Genomic DNA, 25113 nt, shown 5'->3' on the forward strand with positions numbered 1-25113 from the left:
ACATGTTCCTACTCACACCAGGTCAACTTGCTGCCATCCTGTCCTTGCTGGTAATGACTGGCTGCAGGTGCATGAGCAGCATGCCAGATCATCAGCCCCACATTTCCAGAACATCCCTGAAGTGTACCCACTCGGTCCCACGGGACTCCTGACTTTCTTCTCCCTGCTCTGAAGTAGAGGCCACCTCCTGGCAGTGGCCCATTTTCTGAGGAAAGCAGAACATTGGTCTAACTGTCCAAAGATTGCTTCTTAAAATCCCAGCAAAGAACATCCCCACCTCAGACCCACCATTAAAAGGCAGTTGTGGCTGTCTCTCCAGCAGCTCCCAGAGCCGCCCACCAGCACCCAGGCCTTTCATCAGCTCGGAGTAGAATGAACTTAGACCTGAGGGCAAGAAGAGTTTATCGTTAGCTGACAAGAAAGGCCTGTCCTGAGGAATCCTGGCAATTGCAGCTATCAACATGAAATCTGCTACTTTCACTAAAGGAGCGGAGGCTGCTAGCTGCTGCATCCGTCCATTATTTACCCTAGCTCTCCCACAGTTTCTCTTTCTCAGGTTTCACAGATTGCTAATAAGGAAAGGGAAACTTATGTGGCCACACTGATTACCAGTAAGAAGTCATAGTACTGACAAGAAGAAACCTCCTCAGACAGCACAGCAAGTGCCTCACAGGGCCTACCTACCCCAAGTGAACTGAAATTCCTAGAAGAAAAAAAAGATTCTACAAGGGCTTTAGGCCATGAGAGACATAAAAGAATCTTAAATGTGCAGTAATAAGTAAACCAACAAGAAAAGGCTGCATGCTTAATTGATTCCATCCCCATGGCACTTGAAAACTTCAAAGCTGTACAGGTAGTAAGAAAATGATCTGTGGATGCCAGGGGTAGAAGAATTAACAGGTGAAAGTGGAAATACACAAAGTAGCAAAGGTAACTGCTTTGTGATATTATTATGGTGAATCCAGGACAATACATATTTGTCTAATCCACACAATGTATATATATAACACCAAGAGCTAAACCCAATGCTAGCTTTGATAACAACAATGTGTCAATGTAGGCTCAGCAACTGTGTAACAAATAGACCATTCAGGTGAAGAGAATGACTGAACTAAACTGGGGTGGGAGGGAGCAATCTCTATAAATGCAACAGTATTGCTTTTTTAAAAAGAATTCTAAGGCCTCTGTGAGTTCCAGGCCAGCCTGGTCTACATAGCAAGTTCCAGGATAGCAAAGGTTACATAGATACATTGTCTCAAAAAAAATTTTTTTCCCCAAAGCTGAGTATGGTGGCCAACATTTGTAATCCCAGTAATCCGGAGACTGAAACAAGAGGACAGAACTCAAAGCCAACGTGTGTTATATAGTAAGAATCTCAATTTTAAAAGATTTATATTTATTTAAATTTTATGTATACCAATGGGCAAATATTACTTTCAGCTTTTCTTAGAGAACCCTCTCCTTGTAGAGAACAGCAGTGAATACAGAGACTCAGTGAGAGAGATCCAGTTGAGAGCTCAGTCCTAAACAAGGCATTTATATAACCCCTTTAAAGTTTAGAAACATTTGCCAAAGAATGGGCCAAAAGAATGCTAAAGCAAGGAGATGGGAGGAAGGGCCGTGAAATGCCACCTTCCGGGCATGGCACGCCACTGCAATCATACACTCATAGGAGCTGTGGTTACAGACGCTAGGCCTGGATGAGAATGGCCCTGCAAGGGACAAGAAAAGGTTCTGTAGGGTCCTACCCGCTCACTGCTGAACTTCTGACTACCCACAGATTCTGGGAAAGAGGGAGTCATTGTCTTCAGCTGTTACCCACTGGTGAGCCTACCAAGCTCAATGGGTAGTTCCAAACCCAGAGTCATACTGTCAGTCCAGGCTAAACTCAGTGGGACACAAAACAAAACATAAAATCATGAGCGTGGGGAAGAGATCTGTAGAGAAGAGAAGCTAAGAGGGATAGAAGAGGGAGAAGGGAGGGCTGGGGAAATAGTCAGAATGTACTAGGTATGTATGAAACTGTCAAAGAACAAAATAAAAAGACAAAAATGTATCACTAATTCTGAGGAAGGAAGAAGAGAGGCTGAATATGGAGGGTTTAAGACTCGGAGCTGCAAAATGTGTGATATAAAACTTACTATCCAGGCTTACTATCTCCATCCACTCCTACCAACCACCCTCCTCTCCCCTGGGTAGCAGGAGACATTCAATAACAGTAGTTTGGGAAACATGGCTCCCCTGTGGCCCTGAGCTATGGAAGGAAAAAAGGGCCCCAACCCAACAGGGAACCTACTCACCCACTCATGTAACTTCATTTTTGCTTAAGGGAATGGCACAGCAAGAATGGCTACTCAGTGAGGCCTGGTTTTCAATGTGTACCCTCAAAGCCTGTTTATGTAATATACCTCCAATGCTCAATCCAACCCAGAAAGCGTACATGAGGAAGGAGGAGAGTTCGCCCACTGTCATATGGGCACTGCCCATCAGCAGGCCCCCCTTGTACAGGACAGACAGCACAATCAGGTTGCCCGAGAGCCCAGCCTACAGGAGGAAGAAAACAAAGTGGTCAGTAGGACCAAAGGCCTCTTGGGACACAAAAGTATAAACTAGGCCTCTGACTCCCTTTTAATATATAAAATTTCTCACAGAAAAGGTTATGAAGTATTTGCAACAGTGAAGAAAATACTTACATTCCCACAAAAGCTTAAATGCTATTGCCTCTCAGGCTATTTCCCCCAACCTACTCAGCTTGTAAAAGACTCTCAACAGTAACAACTATGCCTCCCTAACTGAAGATAAATCAGTGTGCCACATTCATGGCTCTGAGGAGATGTTCTCCACCTAGAGCTGCAGCCCTGCCTCTAAGCTCTGCTCCCCACTCTGGGAGCTTTGGGTCCCTAGTGAGGTCTTCTTGGAGGTGCTGCTTCTCAATCCATTTAATAGCCTCTGAGAGGTTCTTTCCAGTTTAAATGGAAATGTTTCAATTTTCATTTTTTCAGGTTTTTGTTTGTTTGACAGTCTCACTATGCAGCCCTGGCTGGCCCAGACTCACTGTATAGACCAGGCTGGCCTCAAACTTACAACAATCTGCCTGTCTTAGCATCCTGAGTATGCCCAGTACATAAGGTGGTTTTCTACTCAGGGCTTCTGGGTACTTTGTGATCAGTTTCTTATACTTTCTTCTGGAATGTACTGAAGTCATATAGTCCTCAACAGGATTAGCCAAATGAGATTACATTTGAAGGACTCAGAAGCCTGTGTAAACATATGTCGTGGCACAGTCCTAAGGTCCACACAGCATGGATACTCAATGCCAGTGGCTCTTAAAGCTGCCTGGACACATACTGGAGGTGAGCACCAGATTTTACACACACTGTTTTTCTCTGATTCCACTTTCTTGTTCTCCTCTTCTTCCATAAAAATAGCTTAAAGGCCAAGTCATTCTTAGGGTTGAAATAAAATCATTTCTACTGTCAAGAGCCACAGAATGAAAATCTCTTGCAGTCTCACTGCCTACAATAAACAAACTACTTACTGCTCCAAAGAAGCCGGCTCTCGCGAAGGCCTCCTTCCGTGCTAGCTGCAGCAACCGGTCCACTTGGCTGCTGTATTTCTCCACTTCTAGCGTCTCCTTCCCAAAAGCTCGGATGGTTCTTATGTTTCCAATACGCTCCTCAGCTAGCTATGAGAATTCAAACACATAGCAAGGGGCTGGGAAGATGGCGTCACAGTTAAGAATACTTGTTGCTCTTGCAGAGAATCTAGGTTTGATTCCCAGCACCCACGTGGTGGTTCACAACCATCTGTAACTCCAGTTCCAGAGGATCCGGTACCCTCTTATTTCCAGATACCAAGTACACATGTGGTGCACTGACATACATGCAGGCAAAACACTCATACATTAAAACACACACACACAAACTCATGGTGAAGGGAGGAGTGTCACAATGCAATCAACAGTAAAATTAAAATGTGGCTCTTCTTCAACATGCTGCCAATGGAAGGCTGCATGAGAAGCACAGCCAAGTAAGATCACAGAGCAGAGTGCAAAGAAGAATCCCTCTTGCTGTCAGAAAAATAAAAACTGCAGGGCTGGAGAGATGTCACAGACAGACAGGAGTGCTTACTGTCCTTGTAAGGAACTGAGCCTGGGCGCATTAACCTCAGTGAGTGGCTTACAACTGCCTGCAACTCCAGCTTCAGGAAGTAAAATGCCCTCTTCTGGCTTCTGTGGGTATGTACATATTATGTGTGCACACACATAGACACAGACGCAGACTGACAGACTCAGACACACACACACACACACACACACACACACACACACACACACACCCAGAGAGAGAGAGAGAGAGGGAGAGAAAGAGAGAGAGAGAGAGAGAGAGAGAGAGAGAGAGAGAGAGAGTGCCCATACACTTTACAAAGACAGACAGACAAGTAATAGGGCAGCAGAAAAAAAAAAAAAAGACAGGTGGAAAGACTAAACTACAAAACATCAATGACACTAACTCTGAATTATTGAAGAGTTTTGGATTATCTGGAATTGTGGATAAATAGGATTATTATGTTTATGTCACTTAATATTTTCATATTTCCAATTATAAAAAGGCACACTTTTTGAAACATGAAAATACAAGTTATTTTGGATTTAAAAAGATAGTGCTGGGATGGAAAGATGACTCAGCTGTGGAAAGCATGTTATTCTAAAAGACCTAAGTTTGATTCTTAGCACCATTATCAGGTACTACACAATGGTCTGTAACTTCAGCTCCAAGAGACCTAATGCCCTCTACTGGCCTCTGAGTGCAACTGCATTTATGTATACACATACCCTGTATACATAACTAAAAATAAGAAAAAAAATTTTAAGACAGTGCTACACAGTCTGCTTTACTGAGTTAATGAAGGACATGGTGCCACCTAAACATTTTCCCCAAAGTGCATAAGTTTCTGTTTTTATTTTTGTCTTTTAAGAAAAGGTCTAGAGAGGGAGCCTAGGTCTCAAACTCATGATCCTCCTGCCTCAGGCTCCAGAATGCTTATCTTACAGGTGTGTCCCACCACAGCTGGTCATATTAGCTTTCAGTCCTACAAGGAACAGTGATAGAAAACAGTGAGAAATTGATACCACAAGGTATGGAGGCTCACAACTGTAATCCTAGCACTTGGGAGACAGAGGCAGAAGGATTACCATGAATCTGAGGCTAGCCTTGGCTATACAGTGAGTTCTTGGCCAGCAGATTGGATGTACTCTGGGGTAAATGGCAAGTCAGGTGTAGAGCATTTCACATTAAGGTCTACTGGGAGAAAAGGAAAGCCTTTGCTGTGTCTTTCCCTGGTGCTGGTGCTGGGCAGGAACACACCTTGCACACCATGCATTCTGCCTGTTGCTGTGAGCCCCATACCTAGATAACACACATGGGAGGCCAGTACCTGTGTGGCTTGTGCCAAAGAGTCCTGTGTGGCTTTGGACAGTTTCCGTAGATATCGCCCATAAATCACGGCGAGGATAGAGATCGGAGGTACCACACTCAGAACAAAGGTGGCCAGACTGGGTGACACAAAAAACTGTGAAGAACAAAAGTTAAGAGCATGTGTTCCTTGAAATGGCAAGGCATCCTCAGACCTACACTATGCAGACAGGAAGACACTGTCTCTAAGCCATGCCTCCTGTCTGGGTTGGATTTTCCTGGCATCTTTAATCCTTACAAAACCCAACACCAAAGCTGAGTGTGATGGCATAGGCCTTTAAATCCCAGCACTCAGAAGGAGACGGAGGCAAATGATCTCTATGAGTTAGAGGCTAGCCTTGTCTACATAGTGAGTTCCAGGCCAACCAGGTCTACATAAAGAAACCCTGCCTCAAAACCAAAACAACCACAAAAACTCAAAGTGGGCATACTACCAAGGAGAACTGTGGCTGCCACTGCTGGAGAAAAGATGTAAACAGCATATTTGCTGGCCAATTCCAATAGGCTCTACTATGCCAGACCACATCTTCAACAGCAGAGCGAGGGGTGGGATGGAATGAAGATTCAGCAGAGAGGCCTACTCAGCACTAGTAAAACCACATCATGAGTTCTAAACTCAGCCATCATCACCCTAAGGCCCAGAGTGTCCAGAATTTTCCCACATAGATCAACAAGTCAGAGAAGACACCAAAACATCCCATATCATACACAGTTGAAACAGGGATATGAATAAAACAGCCATAGGTTAGAGTGGGGGAACTGTTTCCCTGGCTTAGCAGCCTAGAGCCAGTAGGCCAGGCTTGGTCAGTTTAGCTACAATAGTACCTCAAAGAATAAGAACCTTTTTGTTTTCTTTTTGTTGTTGTTTTCTGAGACAGGGCTTCTTTGTGTAGCCCTAGTTGTCCTGGAACTCACTCTATAGACCAGGCTGGCCTCAAACTCAGAGATCTGCCTGTCTCTGCCTTCTAGTGTTGGGATTAAAGGCGTGTACCACCAACATCTGGTCTAAATGCTTGGGGTTTTGGTTTTTTGTTTTGTTTTGTTTTGTTTCGGAGACAGGTTTTCTCTGTGCAATATCCCTAGCTATCCTGGAACTTGCTTTGTAGACCAGGCTGGCCTTAAACTCAGAGATCAGCCTATCTCTACAAGAACCTTCTTGAATCAGCCGATTAGACTCCCCCAGTTCTGCAATGTGGTGATTGTTTTAAATGGTACTAGTGGCTCTTCAATACATTATTAAAATGTGCCAAATCTCATTTGCACAGAAAATAATATAAATGGCCTAAGGTCTACTAAAGTTGCAGTGATAACACTGAAGACTAAAATGTAAAGTTTATAAGATGGACTGACTAATTGCTCATCTGTTTCTTACTCTCAAATCATAATTCTGCTAAGTAATTGGCAATACTTTTTTTTTTATGTCCTGCCCTTTGCTTTGCTTGACTTTTGTTGTTCATTTGTTTGTTTGTTTTTATACACTCGCATATTATCAAGGCTAGCTTCAAACTAGCAAGATTGACCTTAAATTTATGATTCTCCTGCCTCTGTCTACTGAGTTTTGGTATGACAGACATATGCCACCATGCCAGCTTTATTCAGTACCGGAGATTGAACCCAGGGCTCAGTGCATGCTGGGGAAGCATTCTACTAACTGAATTACAACTCTACCATTCTTTTTGCCTTTTAACCTTGCCCCACAAACATTAAGGTCATTCACAAGTTACTCAGGCCAGCAGCGCTGGTTGGAACACAAATACTACCTGGAGAGTAAGCTGAGATGGGCTGAGCCAGCAGAGATGAGCAAGACAGCTGTGGAACACAGGCCACCTTGCAGGGGCACAGAAAATGAGGTCTGTACCCCTTAAACCTGACAGTTGGTTCCCAAAGGGGCTCTTTAGCCTGACATTCTTAGCTGTCTTCACACCCTGGTCTTACACATCTTCAGGAAAAGCCGCTCTCTAGATTAATACTTACACAAGAGAGATATAGGCCAGGCCAGGGGAGATATTCCCCATGTCCCCACAGTCTGGGACAATGTTCTTGGCTCTATAAGCTTACAAACTTACAAGAATATCTCAAGCCCCTCATGCTTAAAAGCCCTGGCCCCGAGAGCCCTGACATAAAGCACTAAGAGGAATAGGCTGACGTACCATCATGCCAACACCAACCGAGGCCTGGGCCCCAGCCCTCAGTCCATCAGAGAGGTTTTCAGTCACTGAGCGCCCCAGGAGTGCAGTATCTGAGGACAGGCGGTTAATCAACTCTCCTGTGCGGGTCTTATCAAAGAAAGCAACCTCTTGCCTTAGGATAGAGGAGAACAGTGAGGTGCGTAGCCTGTTCACAATGCTCTGACCTGCAAAGCAAACACAGCAGCTAACAGTGAATGCAGCCACCTGCCACTCGTGGGGCAGCCACCAGCAAGCTATTTATACAGCCTGTTTTCAAAGCCAGCTTGTAGACTAAGCACATCAACTCAATGGATCCTGGCATGGAATGAACTCATACAGGGTTAGCATGTTAACATCCTGTTAGTAACTATAGACTGTGGGTACAAGGAGAGGAGAGTGTGATAAAAGGTAACATGGGCTAGCAAGATGATTCAGCAGATAAAGGTGCTTGCCATGTAAACCTGATGACCTGAGTTATCAGATGGAACCCTTGAACTCATATAAGGCTAGGATAGAACTGACTCCAGAACATTTTCCTCTGACCTCACCATATGTGCATACATGCCTGCACAATGTAAACACATCATAACAACAATAAAAATGCATTTTAAAAAAAGGTAACATGTTCCTTGACATGTGAGGAGCATCACAAACCCAGAATGTCAATCTGTTCATGACTGGCTGCCCTTACACGAACTGTACTTTGCAATGGCAGCAATGGGTCAGTCACCCTAGAGAGCAGCTTACTAGCCATGCAGACATGGAATGCTGTCCTAGGCTACCAGCACTGGGGTGGTTCCCTGCTTGCTAAATAGGCCTCTCTAAAGAAATGCTACTCAAGTTCCTATCCCAGTAGCTATACAGCATGAGCAGACAGGTCTTGCTTTTACTACCTGCTCAACCCTGAACACAAGAAAGTAGAGAATGTACTGAATGATCATAATACCATCTTGGTGGGATGTGGGATCTGTCCCCAATGAATGCAATTTCAGGAAGAAACTGGACTGGGGCTTGGAGCAGTGACACTCGAAGCCCTGACACTACCTCAGGACTTTGTCATCTTTGAGATGACCGCCCCCTCCCCCAAACCTAATGAGACTGACCTGAAGATTGCATGAGGTAGACACGAATGGCGTTCGCAGCAGCACCACACAGGAACACACAAGTGAGTCCAGCACAGAGGCGAGTCAGGCTGTCGCTATAGTCCGCACTTGGGTTGGTGTAAATAACATCAATGATCTTCCCCAGGAAGAAAGGGGCAGACATGGTGATGACACTGGACACAGCAAGAAACCCAACAGCGGCTGGAAGACAGGAGCAACACTCAGAACTCACTCTACAGCACAGGACAGGTGCAAGCACAAAGGGCCTCAGACCTCCACTAGCCTCAATGGCTGGGCTTTCTCCTTCACCAATGGGCCTGACTAAAGGAAGGGCCAGATGGCTTCAGGTTAAGGACAAGAAGCTTGACTGTGAGGGAATGTGTGTGCCCAGCTAGACAAGACAATTTTTTTCTCGTGAGACTGGCAAAGACTACGTGCTCAGAATGCTGGTGAAGATGTGGGAAGGGGCTCTCACTGGTGGGGACATACAGTGGCACTGACGGAAGAAGCAAGTTTACACCAGCAACAAGTGAGATCCTTTGAATAGTAATGCACTTCTGAGAATTTTACTTACAAACTTCCACATGAAGTGTGGAAAAATAAATCCAAGGATGTGGGATTATAACATTAGTCATATCAGCAAAAGAATCAGTGTCTTAAACACCCACCTAAACAAGGTAAGTTGCACCTACTATCAAGAATTTAGAGATGGCTCAGAGGTTAAGAGCCCTGGCTGCTGTTCCAGAGGTCTTGAGTTCAATTCCCAGCAACCACACAATGGTTCAAAACCATCCCAGTGAGATCTGCAGGGATATATGCAGACAGAATACTGTAAACATAATAAATAAATAAATATTAAATTTAAAAAAAAAAGAATTTAACTGGGCAGTGGCACACGCCTTTGCTCCCAGCACTTGGGAGGCAGAGGCAGGCAAATCTCTGTGAATTCGAGGCCAGCCTGGTCTATAGAGTAAGTTCCAGAGCAGGCTGCAAATATACACAGAGAAACCCTGTCTTGAAAAACCAAAAATAAATTATATATATATATATATATATATATATATATATATATATATATGGACTTGGTGGAGCACGCCTTTAGTCCCAGCACTCAGGAGGCAGAGGCAAGTGGATCTCTGTGAGTTCAAGGCCAGCCTGGTCTACAGAATGAGTTCCAGGACAAGCTCTAAAGCTACAGAGAAACCCTGTCTTGAAAAAATTATAAATATTAAGCTACCAATATAAGGAATGAGGTAATTCTTGGGGTATCTACTTGGAACAGTTCAGCAAGATGTACCATGGGAGCTGGGCCTGGTGACACAGGCTGATATCAAGGAGGATGAGTCTGGAGGATCACAAGTTCCAGAATGAGTCCAAGACCAGTCTGAACAACTTAATGAGACACTGACTCAAAATAAAGAGAACTTTGGATGTAGCTATGTGCTAGAGCACTTGCCTAGCATGTGTGAATCCTAGGTTCAATCCCCAGATTGAACTGTTAAAACAGAGAAAAACAGACAGACACACAAAGACAAATGATTGGTTAAAAAAAAAAAACAAGTCTTAGAAAATAATGCTAGCATCTGTTGGGTGTTTTCCTCTTTTTTCTTTCCTCAGAGTTTATATGAGCACAAAACTTTTTGTTTTGTTTTGTTTTTCTGAGACAGGGTTTCTCTGTGTAACCCCGGCTGTCCTAGGACTCACTCTGTAGACCAGGCTGGCCTGAACTCAGTTATCCACCTGCCTCTGCCTCCTAAGTGCTAGAATTAAAGGTGTGCCACCACTGCCTGTCAAGTACAGAACATTTTTTAGAAGAATATTAAGAAACAGCAGCCTAGGTCCCTTTAAAGAGCAGTGCTGTGACTGGTAGAGGGTAGATCTGCCTCCTCTGGGCTTCTCTGGTTTGGGGCTACAAACCTCATAGGAGCCTTACTGCTTTATGGCAGGACTGCTGGTGACTCTGGGAAGAGTTCTCTGGCCCCATCTGCAGAGGATGGGTGCTTCTTTCTCCTTGGCCTAATGTTCACACTTCAGCTAAAGAAATCATTCTAACATAGTCTTGAGAAAGCATGGACCAGTGTGGTGGTTTGAACATGAATGCCCCCATAGATTCATGTGTTTGAATGCTTGGCCATAGGGAGTGGCATTATTAGGAGGTGTGGCCTCACTGGAATAGATGTGGCTTTGTTGGAGGTGGTATGTCACTAGGGGTGGGCTTTGAGGTCTCAGAAGTTCAAACCATGCCCAGTGTGGCATTCTCTTCCTGCGGCTTACAGATCCAGATGTAGAAGTGTCAGCTCCTTCTCTAGTTCCATGTCTTCTTGCATGCTACCATACTTCCCTCCATGACAATAACAGACTGAACCTCTTTACTGTAAGCCAGCCCCAATTAAATGTTTTCCTTTATAAGAGTTGCCTTTGCCATGGTCTCTTTGCAGCAACAGAAACCCTAACTAAGACAACCAATGAGCAAGCAGAGCTCTAGCAGTATGTAGGGCAGCAGTGGCCTTTTGAATAGGCAATAGGCCTTGTTATCTTTATTCCAACATCACCTCTTGAGAGGACCAGCTCTGGAGCCTCACTTAAAATGAAGATATCTGACACTGATTCCTGCCCTTCATTTGTCTCCTACTTTCCCTCCTGGAATTCTAAATGTTATCAATGGCTTACTGTTTATGCCTGTTTTGCTTACTGCTGTAAGCCCACCACCTTCACCTACAGCACAAAGCGGGAACTCAGTCAATACATATTCAATGAATGAAGGGGCACACTGGACTTTGACAAAGTATCTAACCAGAACAAAGTCCTTTGCCAGCTCAACAGGGAAGGTCAGACCTGGCCACTCAGGGAGTTTACACACCAGTTTTCAAAACTCGTAATTGAGAGTGAAGAAAATTGGGGCCTGGAGAAATGACTCTGCAGTTAAGAGCACTTGTTGCTCTTGCAGAGGAGCCTTGTCCAATTCCTAGTGTTATGATGGAAGCTTCACCCCAGCCCCTGGCATCCATATACCCAAAGAGTCTGAGATGTTATGGTCGAAGTTCCACCCAAGAGTCTTCCCCTAGCTCCCCCCCCCCCCCCCGCAAACCCTGCTGCATCTCAGAAAGCCCGCCAAATGATGACCCCTCCCCCGGAGATGCTCAAGACCACTTCCCCAGGGTATTTAAACTGTCTCCCAGAAAACAGACTAGTGGCTTGGCTTTTCTGGTCTCCCTTTTCTGTCTCCTCTCTGGGGGGCTGGAAGGCCATCTGGGAGCACTGTATCCATTAAATGTGGACTTTTTCTAATTACATTTGATTTGGTCTGATTTGGATTGCTGCATCAGCGGAGAGGCTTACTGGGGTGCAGAAACTTTTCACCTAATACCCACATGGTGGCTCACAACCATCCATAACTCCAGTTCCAGAGGATCCAATGCCCTCTTCTGACCTCTGCAGAACCCAGGTATGTTATGTGATGCACGTACATCCATGTGCACATGCATAAAATAAAAATGAATAATTTTTTAAAAAAGAATTTTTATCCTGTCTGTGGTGGTGAACGCCTTTAATTCCAGGACTTGGAGGCAGAGGCAGGCAGAGTGCTGTGAGTTTGAGGATAGCCTGGTCTACAGGAGGACAGCCTGGTCTACAGAGCGATTTCTAGGACAGCCAAGGTTATTACACCAAGAAATCCTGTTTCAAAAAACAAAAACAAAAAAACTCAAAGAAAAGTATAACAACAACAAACCCCAAATCACAAACTGGATGTGTTGACATACCTGCAGGCCCATCCGAGCACTCAGGAGTAAAAGGGAGAATATTAAGAGTTCAAGGTCATCCTCAGCTACTTATAGAGTTTGAGGCTATCCCAGGCTCATATCTTAAAAACAAAAACCAAACCAACACAACCCATAATCTCAATCCAACTGGATGATATGAACCAGGACAGAAGCAATTTCCTTTTGATGTAAAGCACCACGCTCCCGGGACAGACAAGCAGGGAGAGTAGTGTTCCATACTGCTCAATCCTAATGAAATGAGAGATGCTATCCTGCTGACTGAAGAACAGGGCAAAACTCTTCCCAAAGACTAGGCTCTCTTCCTATAGTTTTTCTTTTCTTTCCCTTCCCCATTTCCTTTCTTCAAAAAAATTTTTTTTTAATTTTTTTTCTTTGTCTTTTTGAGACAGCCTTGCTATACAGCTCTTGCTAGACTGGAACTCATATATACACAAGTTTAGGCTTGAACTTGCAGTGATCCTACTGTCTCTGCCTCCTGAGTCACTAGGATTACAGGCATTCATGAACACATTATACAGATCAGACTGACCTCAAACTTGAAGTGCTCTTCCTGCCTTGGCCTCCTGAGTGCTGGGATTACAGGTATGAACGACTATGCCAGGCTTCTCTAGTTTTCTAAATCACATGAAGAATATGCACTTTGTGAATTAGATAGCTTTGGTTCCAATTTAGTTCTTACACAGTAACGACATCCATACAAAGATGAGGGGGAAACCTGATTTAGGGGAAGCACATCTGTAATTCTAGCACTCAAAAGGCAAGTCCAAGGCTAGCTGGTCTAACTAGCCAGTTCCAGGCCAGCCAGGGCTACATAGTGAGATAGAGCCTAAAAAAGAAAGAAAGAAAGAAAGAAAGAAAGAAAGAAAGAAAGAAAGAAAGAAAAGCAGATGGGGCTACTTAGCTTAATCTAAAAATCATCCCAGTATATTCCATCAATTTATTTATTTTATTTTTATATGAAAATTTTTTATTTATTTTAAATACCAACCACAGTTTCTCTTCTCTCTTCTCCTCCCATTCCCTCCCCCCACTTCTTTCTACACCTCCCATCCACTCCTCAGAAAGGTTAAGGCCAAAAAGGAAAGTCAACAAAGCCTGGCATATCAAGTTGAGGCAGGACCAAGGTCCTCCACACCTGCTGAGTGAGGCATCCCACCAGAGAGGATAGGTTCCAAAAAGCCAGCTCATGCACCAGGGACAGATCCTGGTTTCAATGCTAGGGGCCCCAGACACAGACTAAGCCACACAATTGTCACTCACATGCAGAGGGCTAGGTCTGTCCCATGTAGGCTCCCTAGCTGTTAGTCTAGAGTCCATGAGCTCCCTGTGGGTTTCCCCAACATAATCTTGACGTGCCAAACCCCACCCCCTTTGCTCATATAATCCTTCCTCCCTCTCTTCAACTGAACTCCCAGAGCTCAACCCAGTGCTTGGCTGTGGATCTCTGTACCTGCTTCCATCAGTTACTGGATGAAGGTTCTATGATAGCAATTAGGGTAGCACCAATCTGATTACAGGAGAAGGCAAATTCAGGCACCCTTTCCATTGCTGCTAGGAGTCTTAGGTTCATCTTTGTAGATTCCTGGGAGTTTCCCTGGCACCAGGTTTCTATATGCAGATGATATGATAGTTTACATAAATGACCCCAAAAATTCTACCAGGGAACTCCTACAGCTGATAAACACCTTCAGTAAAGTGGTGGGATACAAGATTAACTCAAAAAAAATCAGCAGTTCTCCAATATACAAATCAGAGAAACATCACCCTCTACAAGCCACAAACAAAACAAAATATCTTGGGGTAACACTAACCAAACAAGTGAAAGATCTGTGTGACAAGAATTTTAAATCTTTGAAGAAAGAAACTGAAGATATTATAAAATGGAAAGCTCTCTTATGCTATTGGATAGGTAGGATTAACAAAGTAAAAATGCAATCTTACCAAAAGCAATCTACAGATTCAATGCAATCACCATCAAAATCCCAGCACAATTAATTCTTCACAGACCTCAAAAGAACAACACTCAAAAAAAAAAAAAAAAAAAAAGCCGGGCGTTGGTGGCACACGCCTTTAATCCCAGCGTTCGGGAGGCAGAGGCAGGTGGATCTCTGTGAGTTAGAGGCCAGCCTGGTCTCCAGAGCGAGCGCCAGGATAGGTTCCAAAGCTGCACAGAGAAACCCTGTCTCGAACCCCCCCCCAAAAAAAAAGAACAATACTCAACTTCATATGGAAAAACAAAAAACCCAGGATAGTTAAAACAAGTCTGTACAATAAAGGAACTTCCAGAGTCATCAAGCTCTACTATAGAGTTATAGTAATAAAAACAGCATGGTATTGGCATAAAAAACAGACATGTGGATCAATGGAATAAAATCAAAGACCCTGACATAAATCCACACATCTATGAACAGTTTTGACAAAGAAGCCAAAATTCAAAGAAGCCAAAATTCTACAATGGAAAAGAAAGCATCTTCAATAAATGGTGCTGGCATAGCTGGATATCGACATGTAGAAGATTGCAGATATTTCCATATGTATTGCCATGCACAAAAGTCAAGTACAAGTGGATCAAAGACCTCAACATAAATCGAATTACACTGAGTCTGACAGAAGAAAATGTGGGAAGTAGCCTTGAATGCATTGGCAAAGGATATACCTTCCTGAATAGAACAGCAGTAGCACAGACATTGAGACTGGCAATAAGTGGGACCTCCTGAAACTGAAAACCTTTTTGTTTGTTTGCTTGTTTGTTTGTTTGAGACAGGGTTTCTCTGTATAGCTCTAGCTGTCCTAGAACTAGCTTCTGTAGACCAGCCCTGCCTCTGTCTCCCGAGTGCTGGGATTAAAGGCGTGTACTACCACAGCCCAGTTTGAAAAGTTTCTGTAAGGCAAAGGACAACAAGACAAAATAGCAGCCTGAAGAATGGGAAAAGATCTCACCAACCTCACTTTTGATTATTAACTTATGCTCCTATTATTTTTAACTCATTTTTTAAGATTTATTTTTATTTTATGTATATGGTGCTATACCCACATGTATGTACACCTGCATGTCAGAAGAGGACACCAGATCTCATTACAGATGGTTGTGAGCCACCATGTGGTTGCTGGGAACTGAACTCAAGACCTCTAGAAGAGCTGCCAATGCTATTAACCACTGAGCCATCTTTCTAGCCCCAATTTATTCTATTATTTAGAAACATTTTAAAGATTTATTTATTTTATTTTATATGTATGAATGTTTTATCGGCACGCATGTATGCATACCACTACATGTTGGATCCCCTGGAACTGGGGTTATGAATGGTTGTGAGCCACACATGGATTCTAGGAATCAAATCCAGGTCCTCTGCAAGAGCAACTAGTGCTGAGCCATCTCTCTAAGCCCAATTTATTTATTTTTAATCCTGTGTATTTGTGTGTGTATGGGTGCCTGCAGAGGTCAGAACTGTCAGATCCCTAGGAGCTGGAGTTGTTATTGTGTTTTTTTTTGGTTTTTTTTTGGTTTTTCCAGACAGGGTTTCTCTGTGTAGCTTAGAAGCTGGAGTTTTAAGTGGTTGTGATCTGCCTGACATGGGCGCTGGGTATTAAACTCTGGTCCTCTGGAAGGGTAATACATACTCTCAAACATTGAGTCTTCTCTCCAGTCCCAAATGACTTATTTATTTTTGACACAGGGCCTCATGTAGACCAGGATAATCTCAAACTAATTATGCATATGCAGCCAAGGATAATTCTTCTACTTCTACCTCCTGCTCTAGAATGTTGAGATTAGAGGTGTGCTGACATGCTAGTACTGGTATCAAACCCAGGGCTTTGCGTGTGCTAGGCCAAGCACTCTGCCAACTGAGCTGTTATATCTCAACCCCAGGTTTATTTTACTATTGTGTACCTCTTCATATTACAATCTGTGGTGGTTTGAAAGAAAATGGTCCTCATAGGCTCAAAGGGAGTAGTACTATTAGGTGTGACCTTGTTAGAATAGGTGTGGCTTCGTTGAAGGAAATGTGTCTCTGGGGACAATAATCTTTGAGGTCTCAGATGCTCAAGCCAGGCCAGCGGCTCACATTTTCTTCCTGCTGTCTGCAGAACTTTCAGCTACCTTTCTAGCACCATGTCTGCATGTATACCACCATGCTTCCTGCCATGATAATAATGGACTGAACCTTTGAACTGTTAAGTCAGCTCCAATTGAATGTTTTCCTTTACAAGAGTTGCCATGGTCATGGCATTTCTTCACAGCAATAAAACCCTAAGACATAATCTGTATGTAAACAAAATAAGATTTTCGTCTCCAGGATTCTTGGGATCAAGGTTCTGCCATACGGGGCTGTGGCATATCAGGTTCTACTCCAAATCTGGGACCTCACTCTGTAATTTGGAATTCACCTGCCCTCCACATCACGGTGTGGCTTCTACTGCTCCCATCTGGCCTGATGGGCCCCAGTGGCTTCTACTGACTGACAATCTCAAACACATGGCCATTATCCTCATTCTACTGGTGTTCAGAGGAGTCAGAACTGTAAATGTAGATGGTCTCAGGTCTGCAATGTCAGGGTGGGAGGTGAGAGGTTGAAGAGGGTCAGAAAAGCTGGTTCTAAAGCGGAGACTAATAGCACCAAAACCCTGGTTCTGCCACCAACATGCCTGACCTAACACAAGTAGCTCAAATCCTCTGTTCCTCAAATTCTCCTACTACAAATAGCAAAATATATGACACCTTCTCATGGAGCTGCCTTGAGCAGATTAGACACACAGAAAGCATCTGGCTCGGTGCCCAGTAACCAGTAAACAAGAATAGCAGCTATATCCTTTATCAAACCTGATGTCATTTCAGAAATGACCTGTGCTGTGTCTTAGCCCAAAGGTAACTCAATTGTCTTGTCTCAGAGACTGGAAGGAAAATGGCAAAAAGGCAGAGTTACAGCTGTTTGCAGACATGCTGAGGATCTGTGAGGTCAGGGGGACATTTTCAGGGACAATATAGATATGACAGGAACAGGGTAGAGGGCAGATGGGAGATGAAAGCTGAAGTGAATTGGCCCTAAGCTGAGGGAAGGAAGTGAAGATATGTGGACTGGAAACCTAGAATGAAGCTGAGTAAGAAATAGGGGTTCAGGAGATACTGAGATCCCTGGAGTAGCCTCCACATCACAGGCTGTTCCTCTTGTCCCTTAGCCCTGCCCTGCTGGACCACTGCTCTATCTGAGTATCAGGTAGCAGTAATTGTAGGCAACCTCCATCCTTTTCTTGCTGTATTTCACTATGGTCACTCCACAGGCATATCTACAAAAGTCAGCCACAAACTCAGCCATAGTTCCAGGCAGGCATCAGCTTTTAAGAACAATCATTATCAAGCTGGCACATGCCTTTAGTCCAAGCACTCAGGAGGCAGAAGCAGACAGATCTCTGTGAGTTCAAGGCCAGTCTGGTCTACAGAGTGAGTTCTGGAAGAGCCAGGACAAGGCTGTTTCACAGAGAAACCCAGCCCTTACCAGTAATTCAGGAGAATAGCAGACCCAAATCCTGCATACCTGCACTGTCTGAAACATGAAGGGAAGACAGTAGAATGTACCATCCAACAGTCTAACTATATAGTCTATCTAGGAACCCGCTATGAGCCAGGAGATCTGACACTCTAAGCATCTTCTCATCATGGGGCCCACTGCTCACTGGGACATCTGAGCCCTGGCCTCCTATCTGCTAAGCACACAGGAAGCCTGAACAAGTACCTCCTGTCTGCTCTGTGCACATCCTGATGATTCTGGGCTCAGAACCTTCTGAGGTTCCTTGTGGCAAAAGTGATAAGAGGAAGACTTATCAGTGCAAAATGGCTCTGGGTAGAGCTGCAGACTTAGTGATACCAAAATAGCCGAAATCCTGAAGGACTGGGCTACCTGGAGGAAGAGCAATCATGTGACTTCTGTTCTGGGGAAGCATCTGCAGACATTTCAAACAGGAGGCCCTGTTTTCTAAGTTTTGGATACTTAACATCAAAATCTTCTGGGAACAAACTGCTGAAGAGTAGGGAAGGAAGACTTATTATTGAAACACAACCCACAGTTTTGGGATGTTAATTTTGTCTACAATTAGAAAACTAACACCAGAAGTCAGGTAGTGGTGTCACACACCTTCAATTCCAGCTCTTGGAAGGCAGAGGCAGGCAGATCTCTGAGTTCAAAGCCAGTCTACAGAGTTCCAAGACAGCCAGGGCTACACAATGAACCGTCTAAAAAAAAAAAACCAGGGGGAAAGCGAGAGAGCCTAACATTGGGATTTCTTCTCTTCTTTTAATATCTGCCATGGGGGCTCTTTAACAAAATAATGACAGGCATGATAACTCATGACTATCTGCTGTGTATTCATGGTCAGTTTGGGCTACAAAGTGGTATCTGTCTCAAAAACCAGATAGACAGAAAGACACAAACCTACATAACAAGCTCTATTACCCCAGCATTTCAGAGATGTGCCAACTCTTGCTTAGCATGATCTATTACAAATTAACGGTGACCACGACTTCCTTTTACTTCCACCAGCACCAACAACCAGACTGTCTTTACCTATAATAGCTTCTGAAGAAAACATAGGCTATATCAAAGAGTTCTTCAGATGTCCTGAAGCCAGAATATGTTTACTATCTACTTAGTAGCCTTAAGATTCCTAGTACTTAGCCAGGCATTGGTGGTGCATGCCTTTAGTCCCAGCACTCGAGAGGCAGAGGCAGGCGGATCTCTGTGAGTTCGAGACCAGCTTGGTCTACAAGAGCTAGTTCCAGGACAGCCTCCAAAGCCCCAGAGAAGCCCTGTCTCGAAAAACCAAAAAAAAAAAAAAAAAAAAGATTCCTAGCACTTGCAAAGTTGAGGCAAGAGATCAAGTTAGAGGCCTGGTTGGTTGGACTACCGAGCAAGACCCTGACTCAAAAACAAGCCTACTATAATGCCAACTACAGTAAGATTATTCTCAAATCATATGTTTGATGTGTTAGTAAGGCAAACTGTCTGCTCTGACTTATTTAAGGCAGATTTCACAGCATGTTGGCAGGCAGGACAAGTGGGGACAGGTCACAGGTCCCAGAGATGACAGACAGGGACACTATGGAAGGGCTAGGTGGCACTAGCAAAGCTTGACTCCCCAGAACTTTGAAATCTGAAGTTTCAGAAGAAGCCTGAGTTCTTGCTTCAGCCCCTCATAGTCTGGGCACACCCAGGTGCCCAGGGTCTCCAGACTCCTCCATGCACACTTTCGCTCTGTGTCCCCCACAATCCCCAAGAATATATTTTAATCCTGTTTTTGGTGGCTCACACTTGTAATCCCAGCACCTGGGAAATGGACAAGAAGATCAGGAGTCCAAGGTCATCCTCAGCTACATAGTGAGTTTGAGGTCAGCCTGGACTACATTAAATCGCTCTCAGTAAAACACAGGGGAGGGGGTTGAAGAGATGGCTCAGTGGTTAAGAGGACTGGCTGCTCTTTGAGAGGACCTAGGTTCAATTCCTAGCACTCACGTGGCAGCTCACAACTGTCTGTAACTCCAATTCCAGGGGATCCAATACCCTCATATAGACACCATGAAGGCAAAACATCAATGCACATAAAAAACAATTCATTAAAAAAATAAATAAAACACAGGGGTAAAAAGGCTTACAAGCTAGCCAAGAAGAAAAGGACTTTTCCCATTAAAACCCACAACAACTATAGTAAAATGTGTCTTATACCTAAGGGCACCACAACCTCCTAACTCTTGTAGATGGCAGATCCATATGCCCTTGTTCCACAAACACCCGTCTCCAAGCCCAGTCTCTCCCAAAGAGAGTAATTTGTACAGCAAGAGACTCATCAAGCAACTTGGGGTCCTGCCTGTTTCAAGAGTTGAACAAGAAGGTCCTTCCTCCTGGAAACCGCTCATGCCTGTCTCCACCTCATCTCTAATTCAAATATTTTCCTGTCCACTAATCAGGGAATCCTAGCAGGAGCAGGGCTCCATGTGTCAGTTCCCAAGGCAATTCCACAGAGGGAGAGCACCATCCATAGTCACAGAAGGAATATAAACTTAGAAAACCCTCAGGACTTTCTCGATCTCAGTAGGTCTCTGCCCCAACCATTCCTCCTGTAGCTAAAAATGGGGAGTTACAGAATATTTTCATTTAAAATCAGCCAATTCGGATTCCTTTTTAAAAGTCATCCATTGATTCGGTTGAGATACTGTCTAATATCTTTATACTGTGGCCAATGCCTGGTCTTGACCACATTAGGGTGGTGACAGCCAGCATGAAGTTCACAGTGCTCAACTTCATCGCGTGAAATATTTCTGGTTGCTTGATACTGTGTAGCCCTAGTGACGTTTTTAAAAACATTATAAATGGATAATACAAAGTAGACATGGTTTTGGCAAAACTTTTTTCTTAAAGGAGTAAACTACAGTTTATTTAGAGACTGCCCCAGAGCTGACGCTGCCAACAAGCTGGTGGGGGCCGATTTAAATATTCTAGTAACAGGCTCTACGGACCTCAGATGTTGAGCACCCGCCAGTTAAGAAAAGGCACCCATAGCCTTCCAACAGGTGTCCGCAGATCTGAACGCCCTTGTCGAGGCCGAGGTCAGGCCAAGGCCTGCGACAGCCCACTGGTCCCCGCAAGGTTCCTACCTGACAGCCTCCCGCGCTCAGGGTGCACCAGCCCCATGAGCTTCCACACTTCTGAGCGCTGGGTCGCCGCGGGCCGCCGCTGGGAGTCGTTCCCAAGGTCTCGCACACCGGTGGCTACCGCCGGGATTCTCTGGAGCCTGGTGAACGGTGGATGTGCACCGCGGGGTCCTGCCAGTATCCAGCACCTGCGGGTCCCTGAGGACGTGGCCCACCGCCCCACCCCGCCAGGCAGCCCGGATAGGGGCGGGGGAAAGCGGAGGCCCGGGGTCGGCTCATGGATTAGAGACGTCCACGCGCGTACGAGCGGGTTCCACTCAGAAGCCAGCCATGTCCTAGAGGAGACGGCCGGGGCCCAAGCTCGCACGGCAGGGCCCCGGCGCGCAATCAGCAGCAGCGCGCTGGTAGGGGGGCTGCGCATGGTGCTGCGTCGGCCCGGAGAACCTCACTCGCTGGCCCGGCCGCACGCCCCGGGACCCTCCCGGTCCGGCCCGAGCGCAGGGCGGGGACGCAGCAGCGACCCGCCCCTCCCGTCCCATCGGGCGGGCGCCCGGGCCGCGCCTTCCGCTGCAGAAGGACCACCCCTGGGCGGCAACCAGCCGGTGGCTCCAGGGCAATTCCTTGTCTGAACTGCAGTCTCTAGCGCCTGCGCCCGCGAGCTGCACGCGGAAGATTTTTCGCGCTCCTGAGCCCTTTGGTTGCGAACCTGGGAGCGTCCGAACTTTCTCTTGCTGACGACGGGCTCAGTGCGCACGCGCGGTGCTGGGGTCGCTGAATACAGATCAGGGCTGAGACCTTTGAGTGCAAGATGATGATACCTAGTCGCTCAGTTCTTGGAGCGGTGCATAACCTCCCGCTGTGGTGCGGTTGGCGGACAGTGAAGTCTCCACACCTTGGAGAACTGCGCAATGTGGGAGGTGCCACAGAGGCCGGGACCCCGGAGCTGCACCGCGTAGAGGCCCGCAGACAAAAGTGGACTGCGTGCAGTGGTCTTGAGATCTTAAGGTGGGGTGGGGTAGAGGGAAAACCCTATGGAGGCCTGGGATGAGGAAGGGGAGAGTTTGTGGACTCGTAGATATTTCACTGGACCAAGACGAAATGCAAGTGAGAGAGGCATTCGCTACTGGTTAAAAATGTATGGATTCGCCGGGCAGTGGAGGCGCACGCCTTTAGTCCCAGCACTCGGGAGGCAGAGGCAGGCGGATCTCTGTGAGTTCGAGACCAGCCTGGTCTACAAGAGCTAGTTCCAGGACAGCCTCCAAAGCCACAGGGAAACCCTGGCTCGAAAAACAAACAAACAAAGATATGGGCTCAGTCGGGTGTAGTGGAGCAAACCTTTATTCTCAGCACTTGGGAGGCATAGGTAGGCTATCTCTGAGTTCGAGGACAGGTTGAAGTACATAGTGAGAACCTGTCTCATAAAAATAATAATAATGGTAATAATAAAAAATTTTAAAATGGGCCCACAAAACAACCTCAACATAAGTATGTTAGTTCAATATTCCTAAAAACCCTCATGAATGAGGGCAGGCAGGGGATGGGGGCTAAGGAACAAAACATCGGACTTTCAGTGCTGGAGAGATGGCTCAAGTAGTTAAGGACATTCATTACTGCCCTACAGGACCCGGCTTCAAGTCCCAGTACCCACATGACTACTAATAACTGTCTGTAACCCCAAGATCTGACACAAGACACCAATTGCAAAATACCATGCACCTAAAATAAAAATTAAACAAATTTTTAAAAAATTAAAAAAGAACAAACATCAGACTTTTAAATGCAGAATCCGCCTCTGAATTTGCAAGATGATTCTTCTTTTTACCCTAATCCCAACCCTGGAAACCTCACTTATTCAAATAAGAAGTGTGTGATACACACTTCAAATAAGTGTGTGATTCACATCACCAGGTCACCTGAGATCAGACAGATAACAGAAAAAATAAAACCAAGCAGGTAGTGGCTGGCTAGAGTTTCTGTTGCTTATCTGTTTTTTGTTTGTTTGTTTGTTTGTTTGTTTTTTGCTTTGATTTTTTTCCTCTCTAAGAAAGTTTCCATGTTTGACCCAGATATATTGGACAGTCCTTTAATCCCAGCATCCAGGAGGCAGAGGCAGGTGGATCTTTTCAAGTTCGAGGCCAATCTGGTCTAAATAGTGAGTTCCAGGATAGCCAGGGCCACATGGAAAAACCCTGTCTCAAAACAAACACACACACAAAACCAAAAACCCAACAAAATATTAATATAAAAAATTTTCAGGGGGCTGGAGAAATGGCTTACATGTTAAGAGCACTGGCTGCACTTCCATAGGTCCTGAGTTCAATTCCCAGCAACCATTTGGTGGCTCACAATCATCTATTGTGAGATCTGGTGCCCTCTTCTGGTCGGTAGTCATACATGCAGGCAGAACACTGTACACATAATAAATAAATCTAAAAAAAAGAAAAAATCCCCTATTTGTCTGGGTTCCTGAGATTTTAGCATCATTATGTTTCCACTCTCAGACATAGGCCTCACCTATACTTGGAAGTTATGAGGCAGAGCAACAATTTTTTTTCAACTCCAAAGCCAAATTTAATTTTGAACCAGGACTACAAAAAATATCCTGAATATGTATCCATGGTATGGAGTATATATTTTAATTTTCCAAAGTTTGCAAAATGAAACATATCCATTTGACAAATTTTATTTCTTTTAGTACCTCTTTGGTTACTTTCTGCAGGTAGTGGAGTTTGGTTATACAAAGATTAAGTAGGACAGTTTGTTATAATTTCCTTGGCTTGTTGCCAAGTGATCGAAAAATCTATTTTCAAACCCTTGCTAGTAACATGGCATTTCTTATGAAATGTTGAGGCTTCTATCCCATTTCCTACTGATAACTCATTAATCTCATCCTTACTTTGTGCTAGAGGCCTTTGTAGAGCCATATTGGATCTGGTATGCATTATATATAAGGGATGATTTCTAGTTTCGATTGTTTCTTATAATTAAATAAATAACAAAGACATTTCTGAATCATCTGGAATAATTTCAGTAGTTTCAATATGTAAAACAATTCTTCCTACATATTGAGAGTCAGTAACCATATAAGACATTCCTGAAAATCTAATAATATATGAGAATAGCATATAATTCTGACTTTTTAATGAAAGTGGCTTCGAGCCACTTTGTTTAAATCTCCTTGCTTATAACCCTTTTCTGATTTATTTGCATCAGTATAGCATATAGGTGCTCCAGAATTTGGTGCTCCCCAAACAATGTGAGAAAGGATCCAGTTAGCTCTCTTTATAAAATGAATTCTCTTGCTTTGGGGATATTTGTTGTTAATCTCTCACCCAAAATTACTGCAAGCAGAGCAACAATTTGAGTGAGGTTAACTCCGCCTTGAACAAGTTAGAGAAAAGGGAAGTAGGCATGTCCTTTTTTAAAATCCAGCCCTGAGGCCCAAGAAGACTTGAGTTTTCTTGACAGTGGCCTCTTCATTAGTGCAGAAATTCCAAACTCCAGGGTGTCGCAGTGTGAACTTTGCTGCACTTGCTCATGAGGACTCAGGTTCCTTTCCATGCCCCAGAGTACTTCCTTCTCCTTCCTTTTGGACCCCGGCTTAACGGCATCAAGGAATGAGTGTCCTCCAGGCTGACAAGAGTAAGCTCTTTTTAAAAATTGTTATTATTTTACATATATGACTATTTTGTCCACATGTATGTCTGTGTACCACATATACCCAGGAAAGGGCGTGGGATCTGCGGGAACTGGGATATAGATGGTGATGATGTACGTGCTGGAAATTGAACCCTGGTCCTCTGGAAGAGCAGCCAGTGCTCTAAGCCACTGAGCAATCTCTCCTGAGATTAACCATTTTAAGCCAAATTTAAACTTCCTCTTACTTCCTACTTCTCTTTTTCTGGAGCATATTTGCCCCTGCTGTGAGGGCAGAAATGAGGAGCT

At 44.6% G+C, this 25113-nt stretch overlaps 1 protein-coding gene across 1 annotated transcript in view; it reads right to left on the reverse strand.

Moving 5' to 3' along the window:
* Positions 1-21672, reverse strand: part of Abcb10 (ATP binding cassette subfamily B member 10) — a 35046-nt gene extending 13374 nt beyond the window's left edge. The window contains 7 exon segments of the mRNA XM_027404859.2: positions 289-384; positions 2409-2544; positions 3539-3685; positions 5437-5571; positions 7625-7827; positions 8746-8946; positions 21172-21672. Of these exon segments, the coding sequence (XP_027260660.1) occupies positions 289-384; positions 2409-2544; positions 3539-3685; positions 5437-5571; positions 7625-7827; positions 8746-8946; positions 21172-21589 (1336 nt within the window). The 5' untranslated portion in view covers positions 21590-21672.
* Between the last annotated feature and the right edge of the window lie 3441 nt (positions 21673-25113).

Source organism: Cricetulus griseus, chromosome 3, assembly GCF_003668045.3.
Source record: "Cricetulus griseus strain 17A/GY chromosome 3, alternate assembly CriGri-PICRH-1.0, whole genome shotgun sequence".
NCBI classification, from domain to species: domain Eukaryota; kingdom Metazoa; phylum Chordata; class Mammalia; order Rodentia; family Cricetidae; genus Cricetulus; species Cricetulus griseus.